Source organism: Pholcus phalangioides, unplaced genomic scaffold (assembly GCF_987345545.1).
Source record: "Pholcus phalangioides strain wild (caught in Gottingen) unplaced genomic scaffold, Ppha-v1.0 ptg000039l_1, whole genome shotgun sequence".
In the NCBI taxonomy this organism is placed as follows: domain Eukaryota; kingdom Metazoa; phylum Arthropoda; class Arachnida; order Araneae; family Pholcidae; genus Pholcus; species Pholcus phalangioides.
In genome coordinates, this window is record NW_028301625.1 from 14,602,652 (window position 1) to 14,610,789 (window position 8,138).

General features: G+C 37.6%; 1 protein-coding gene across 1 annotated transcript in view; it reads right to left on the reverse strand.

The window, feature by feature from the left end:
• The window catches only part of LOC149065612 (uncharacterized), an 83,175-nt gene extending 75,284 nt beyond the window's left edge, over positions 1 to 7,891 (reverse strand). Inside the window, exon 1 of the mRNA XM_089253965.1 lies at positions 7,377 to 7,891. Coding sequence (XP_089110091.1) covers positions 7,377 to 7,600 — 224 coding nt within the window. The 5' untranslated portion in view covers positions 7,601 to 7,891. The remainder of the gene's footprint in view (positions 1 to 7,376) is intronic.
• Between the last annotated feature and the right edge of the window lie 247 nt (positions 7,892 to 8,138).

Here is an 8,138-nt window from a genome sequence, read left to right on the forward strand (position 1 = left end):
GAATTTGCGATGGAGCTAGGAACAGCAGTTCTCTCTAAATGATGTCTCCACTCCAGAACATAGACAGAGAATAAATCAAATAGTGAGAGAGAACTTGATGAACTCGCCTCCATTGGATCATGCAGTTTTGCCACCAACGAGCCCGGGCGAGATAGAGAAAATCATATCCAAGTTGAAGCCCTGTAAAACACCTGGTGTGGATGGCTACACTCACTTTTTTTTCCCCGTAGGCAGGATTTAGTGAATTTATAGATGGTTGTAATTAGAGATGTGAGGTGAGAATATTCATTTTTCTTGTGAATAATTTAAATTTTTTTACTAATTTTGTTTATATTGTGAAATATAAATCAGTTTTCATTGCCTGAAGCATTTACAATAAAACAATTTTTGGTATAATCGCCCCCTAATGACAACTTTAGTTCGAGAATATTCTCCAGGTCATGATGAGAGGTTTTAAAAATTTGGTTATAAAGATTTTAGAAACCATTAGATTAAAACCTTAAAAAATTATTTTAAAATTAGATAAATTTTCAGAAATAAGTTCGCAACAAAAGAAATTAAATCGAAGTTGATTGATAAAGGAAGCAATTATTATACAATCACCTTCATTCTAAGATACAGAACTGTTGTTTTCTTCAATGCACATACACTTAAATTCTGTATCACTCACATTTCTTTAAAAGTTGTGCAATTCAGCCATGTTGGTTTAATTTTCTTGCTTTCAAACTTTAATATTGTGGGTCTACAAACGTCAATATACCCATCTTCTTGACGGGAAGAGAGACAGGGACAGAGAATCTTCTCTCACTATTATAAATTACTAGAGAATTTTCTTATCAAAAATAATTATTATTCTCGTTATTTATCGAGGTTATTATAATACATATTATTACATATATTCTTGATAATACTCTCTGGAAAGATTTCGTTAGCTGAAGAATATTCTCACAGAGGTCAATATTTGAGAATATTCTCTGGAAGGACTATTATTAATAACTTCAGAATAATTCTTATTATTTTCTATAAGAATATTCCCCAGTAATTTATGAAAGTAGTCCTTCCAGAGAATATTCTCAAGGATATTATATGTAACTATATTATAAATAAGAGGAGAATATTCTCATCAAGAACTTATGAGAATATTCTGAAGTTATTTATAATAGTAGTCCTAGCTAATCTTTCGGAGAATATTCTCTGAAAGATTATTCTCGAGAATTTTACATCTCTAGTTGTAATACAGTATTTTCAAAACATCAACCGTTTTATTATAAGGTTATTCCGAGATATGTCAAAAGTGTTCAATTTTCTTACAAATAGTGTCAAAGTTCTTTTGTTACTGATATTTCATTAATGCGCAGCTGTAGTTATTTGCATATGGAATATATACATATGTGGGGTTATTTTTTGACATGAATATGCCTTAATCATATTTTGGATTTTTTATGTATATTTTGGGGGTTTTACGAATATTTTGACTTTTTAATGTATATTTTTACAGCATATTTCAGCACTTTTTTTAATGCATATATCTGGGCTCCAGTCAAAAGTTTAATATCTATTTTAACTTGAAGCATTTTTAGTGATAATTTTTGACCATAACTTATGTAACTGTTTGTAACTCGCTGCACCATTGCATTGCTCGGACTAGTTTTTCTATATTTTATGCACAAGAAATTACTGCCAAATGTCCAACCACTGAGCACTGGAACAGGACTTAATGAGGCAAACAAAGTCAATGTTCATAAATTATTTCTTACTTGACACATTCAAAATGAAAACCATTTGCACACAGACATTGAGATCATAAAATATGTTATATTTGGCTGAGTTTATGGTACAGAAATTTGATTACCTATGTGATGCTTACCCTACTGATGTTTGTAAACAAACAGCCCTCCACCAACCTCTGCAATTAGAGTGCAAGGTAATGGACACACTAAAAACGCATTTTAATAAGAGTATTCAAATGAAGATATGAAGCAAGAATCAATGATGAACTCCATTGATCAATACATCAAATCAATACCACTATCAGTGGTCGTGCTTGTTCAATGTTTATGAATAATAAAATATTAAATATAGACTCCAATAGCTTCACGAAATTCAATCCTATGGATTTTGAAAACTTTATAATTTTGAAACTCAAATTCAGTCATCAGACCCCCCCCCCCAAATCTCTAAATATCTCTGAGGACCCCCACACACACTGGTTAAAGACCCTTCCTTAGGGATCCTTGAACAGATTTTGGGAGGTATGTAAACTTGGATGAGAAAACAATTAAGTGGGGTCTCATCATGAGCGAGATAAATTTGAAGATCTAGAAGGGAGGGAGCATAATGATGATGTCAGTACAAAATTATATGGGTCATTCTCACGAAATTCAAAATTTCACAATGGCAAATTTGTAAACAATATTTTGCAGAAATGTGATATGGTTTTTTGACTTATTACAATTTGCTTCTGTTGTTTCCTCATAAACTAAAAGAGAAAACCAAAATTTTGTACAGGAGGTACGCAAAGAGTAGACATTAGATATCCAACCATCAATCATTACATTAGGGAGTCATTCAAGTATCACGTCAGCATCGGGGGGGAGGGGCTTTCGGATTTGCTGACTTTTGATGACGGGGGGGGGGGGGGTTGAAGGTTGCTTACGTCATCAACCACCCTTTTTGAAGATATGAAATATTCTAAGCTGCTGACTAAATTTTGCTCACAAGGGGTGGAGGGGGTCGGTGTTTTGCTGACAAGGGGAAAGGGAGTCAAAAATGGTTAAAAATCTGCTGACTTGAATGGCCCCTTAGCATTGTAGCATTTTGCTGAAGCTTTCCCCCCCCCCATTTCCGCTTTTTGGCGAAAGGAATTTTTTATCCAGCTTACACCCTGATCACTAGAGATAACTTGGGGGGGGGGACAATCTTTTCTCTTGCTTGTACTGTCAGTAAACTCAAGAGCATCTCTTCTTTTGTTGAGTGTGACCCTTGGGGATGGGGACATGAGACAACAGAAAAAAAGTGGGAGGAAATAAAGTGAACAATGATTAAGCTTATTAACAAGTTACAAAGCCTGATTTTTCGAGCCTTCACAACAGAGGCGCTGACATGAAGAAATTAACATTGGGTGGGGAGAGAGCACTGAAAGTTGCTGGCTGTCCCGTATATACGGGGCTGAAGCGCATGCACTGTTTTCCTAAAAATTATTGGGAGGGAGGCTCAGCCCCCTTACAAAATTTATTGGGGGTGGGGGATCAAATATCCTCTGCTCCTAGGTTCCGGTGCCTTTGATGAGGAATCAAATACATAATAGTAAAATAAAATTACCACACACAAAAAAAGAAAATAAGAAATGAATGGAAAATTTCAAAGCCCTGAGCCGGGTACCATTGCATTCTAATACTAGGAATATGAAATTTCCTTCTTACAAATCAGGAATTCCCAAACTATTTACGTTAGCATCACTCTTAGAAATTTTAAATATTTCAAGTAATGTTGAAGGGAGGTTAAAGGGTGAAATTTGCGCCCCCCCCCTCTGGTCTGGCACCCGAACACTCGACCCCACCCCCCAGTTGCAGCCTGTGTTTCCAGTACCCCAACACTTACGTAGCCAGGGCCGGAACTAGGGAAGAAGAAGGCAGTTTTCACTGGCGGAAATCTTGAGGGGCTGCTAATTCTGGGGGGGGGGGGGCAAAAAATATTGTTTCGATTGATTTTTTCAGTGGAGAGGGTGAAAAAATTACATACTCTTCCCTCCCTCCACGACTAAAATGATCCTGTCTCCGTTGGACTGGGCTTTTCGACTGAGATCTTTAGCGAGGACCCCGATTTTTCACAGGGAAGTGCTTGGAACCTGTCATTGGCGTAAACTTGTATTAGGCCAATGGGATCGAGATCCCCCCGCCATTACTTTGGAGAGCTGGCTCAACCCCCCCCCCCAAAAAAGTCGCAGCATGGATATGTTTTCGACACCTAGAATCAGAATAATCATGTCACGTCAGTACAGTGTGTTTCGGCCTTTATATGAAGCTGTAACATGTAACAAGTGGCAATTTTTCCGCAAAAACTTTTTTCCGGCCATTTTTAGGATGCGACTTATTTATCGGAAATTACTAATTTTTTCTATGTTCCATTGTAAATTGAATTGGGGAATTTCTAAAAAGTATGTAGTATTTCTTACTTATGTTATTCAAAATTGTGTTTATTTCAAAATGAAGAATTATTCTCAAGGTTTTAATAGGGTTCCTCCTCTCACGGTCACTTCTTTTTTATGGACGAATTTCTTTTTGTCCCACCGATGACAGCAAAGAGAGGGGTTTTACATACCCTGTTTACGTTCGCAGCACTCTTAGAAATTTTAAATATCTTGAGGCATCTCAGTCGATCTCGAGGAGGCATTTTGATGCTTCCCTCCCCACTGACAATAAAATTATCTTCACTCCTAGTTACAGCCTGTCCGTGGCATCTAGTGGCGTGTTTACCGGGGGTAGGGCACTCAGCGGGCTATAGGGCCATGGACTTTCACATACTAGAGAAAGGCTTCTAGCCTGGGATCTTTGGTAGATCCCCAAAGCCAGACTTTTCACAGGTAATGGATTCGTAGCATGAAAAACTAAAAATGATGGTAATTCCTAGGCTCGAAACTAGGCTGGGGCAACCGGGATAATGCTACAGAAACCTGAGCCAAATGGGTGGCCCCCACAAAAAAAAAAAAATTACACTTATTTAGCACATTTCTTAAAATCTTTGACAGTTTCTTATTCTGCAAAATGAGAAGAGGGGGACGAATCCCCCCCTCCTTTTTTGAGTATAACCCTTTCAAGGGACCCCCGCCATGAAAAACTATGCACCGGGGCCCGAGAAGGCTTGCTAAATCTGTGGCCCCCAAGGCTGGAGTCAAGTATACAGAGGGCAGAAATTTTTGGGAGAAAGAAAGCGGGAAGACAAAAAATCAGTTTCCGAAATGCTTCCAAACATTTGAAATTTTTTTTATTCCATGTATTTGAGTCTTTTTTTCTTTTCATGATAAAGGGCACCGCACCTTCCGCAGCTGACAAAGACCATTTCAATAGGGTTCAGTTTCGGCTGCTTAAATGCAGGTTTTGTGAATACAAGCACCATTTCCTAAGTAGAAGGACGGGGAGTGTATGCGTGTCGCTTAATGTGGTAAATATGTCACCTGAAGGCATCCGTCCATATGGGGACCCCTGCTGTCTCCCGCAGAAAAGAAAAGAAACAACATTCTTTTTGACGCCACCGGTCAGGGCTTTGGTAAAAGCTTTTGTGCTTAATGGATGGCCATCAGTGAAATAGGGACGCCAACAGAAATAGTTCCATAGGTGATCCTAATTATAATATAAATAAATTACAGTGGTGAAGAAATCTGCTATAAACGGGAAGAATAGCTTTGTTTGGAGCCACTTGAAGTAAAATCCAGTATTTTGCAGCCCTCTTAATACTCATAATCAATAAACCATAGTAAAATATATTTTTTTTCCTGTTAGACATATCAATAAATAAAACTTACCCCGTTTAATTTTTTATCATATTTAAAATTTATTTAAGAAAAACTTACTCCATTTGGCTTGTGTACTTGGGACAGTAGCAATATTTAAATTGAGTTTATATTAAGAAATTTAAATTTATGCAACTAAAAAAAATTATTATTTTTCTAATTCAAAACCTGATATATGAGTAAAATAAATCTTAAATAAGTGAAATGTAATTTGATTTTGAGAGAAATATATATATACACTGTATCATAAAATATAAATAAATACAGGGCTTGACAAAAATCAGAAAAAAATTTAGGCACCTGCCAAATTCCGTAGGAGCCAAGCATGGTTTTTTCACGAGAAAAGTGTCTTAAATAATCTTTTTTCAACATTTCTGGGAATTGATGACCCCTTCCCATGGCCGCAACTAGATACTTTGTCACCTGGGGCAAACCGGAATTTTGGCGCCCCTTGCATGTTAAAGGGTGAATTCGACTGGTCCAGCGCCCGGAGCACCAGACCCGCCTGCTCTCTTTAGTTGGAAATGCAAACAACATACATTCACTGACCAATTAACATCTTTGACTCTTGTCGCAAGAGCCTCTTAATTCCTGCTTTACCCAGGGTCTTGCCTGTATACACTTCAATTAATCAATGTTTTCACTTCGATTCGAACTCCCAAGTCTTTGCAAAACACCATTTCTATCAATCAAATCACATAATTTTTCAATTGGTAAAAACGTGTCACTGAAATACAGTGTTTTCCAGTTTTCAAAAACACATCATGAAGAAACGTTGTAAGCGGAAAAACTAAGCGGGATTGACTGTAGTTTCTCATGCATATTTTTACATAAAATGCCGTAAAATTTAAGATGATTGACTGGTTCAATGGCTTTTGACAGGTACTGAAATAATTATTAAACGGGCTATGGTATGCTGATAGCCAGGGCCGTAACTAGGATTTTTGCCAACCGGGGTAAACATGATTTTGCCGCCCCCACATTCGATAATTTTGTAACAGTGTTCTCTGTTCCCACCTAAAACTGCTGCCCCCTAAATTTTGCCACCCAGGGCAGCTGCCTCCTCTGCCCCCCCCCCCTCCTCTCTCTAGTTCCAGCCTGGCTGATAGCGAGCATGCACACTATTAGTTTTTTCTTTAAGAGAAAAATCTTTCAACAACAGAACTCAATACATCATCTACTTTTTGCTTAGATATAGAAACCAAAAGCAAAACAAACAAGTATGTATAGGACGTTTTACATAAGATTTAAATAAAAAAAAATTCTGTTAAATCTTGAAATTAATACCATAAAATTGCTTGAGACTTTAGCAACAGCAATGTTATGATGATACATTTCTTCTCAAGGCATAAGATTTTGAATCAAAACGACAGATTTTTTACAAAATATTTTCTTGGGAAACGTCTGTAAAAAAAAGAGGGGGTGTAATTCTCGAAAAAAGTTCCAGTTATACCATTATTTGAGAGAATGAGGCCCCCCCCCCAACATTTTCAATAAGTTTACGCCTATGCCCTTACGCCACTGATGTTTGTAAACAAACAGCCTTCCACCAACCCCGCGCTTAGAGTGCAAGGTAATGGACAAGCTAAATTTAGCCAGAATGTATTCTTGACGAATACATTTTGATTTCGTGGATTCAAACGAAGATATTAAGCAAGAATCAATGACGCACTCCATCGATCCAACTAAATCAATATCACCGTCGGTGGTCGTGCTTGTTCCGTCGTATGACAATGTTTACTACGAATAACAAACAGTTAAATATCGACTCCGATAGCTTCATGCAATTCAAACATATCGATTCCGAAAACTTAGTCATTTTGAAACTTAAATTCATTGTCAAAAATACAAAAATTTGACTACTTACAGTAATTCGACCCAAACTGGTAAATCATTGGGTACTTTCAATAATCCTCCCGCACTACAATCGACAAGTGATCCTAGGCAAGAGCAACTTGCTGGACATGCAGTTCCTCGACAGTCTTTGGAAGAACACAATCGATTTCGGCATTCGATCACAGAAATAAAAGACACAAAGAAATAAGAACACAATAAAGCGTATAATACTAGAACGAACGGAGCTGCCGCCATGTTGTTGCCACGGACAAGGTGATTTAGGCCTCGTTTAGAATGAACGAGATGTTTAAGATTCGAGGTAATAGTTTTACCGACTTCGAAGATCGTATCAAGCCATGTTTGATGCAACGATGATCCATCACGAAACAAATTATGGAATTTCCTATCCTGTATCGATGGCCCATAAAACCATTATGAATATCGAAATAATTGTACACAACAATATAAATCAGATCGATCTGCGTCTTCCGCAACTTCTGAGGCAAAAGTGGCGACCTCTGGCAGCGAGGAGCACGCACTCCCTCCTTCGGATTCTTTGACTGGAATGATTCCGGGGTTGCTCTATTCCAGAAGTAAAACCTGCTACAAAAAGCAGCCAAATCATTCTCGCCAACCATCACTCAACGTTGTGACTGACAGCGGGAATTTCCTTTTCTCCACCAATGATAAGAGAACAAATTTCGAAACGGGAAAAAGAAACCTTTACAAATTCATTTTTTAGATCGGGACGGATTTTAAATCGTGTTATTACGCATAATCGCCGACCATTTTG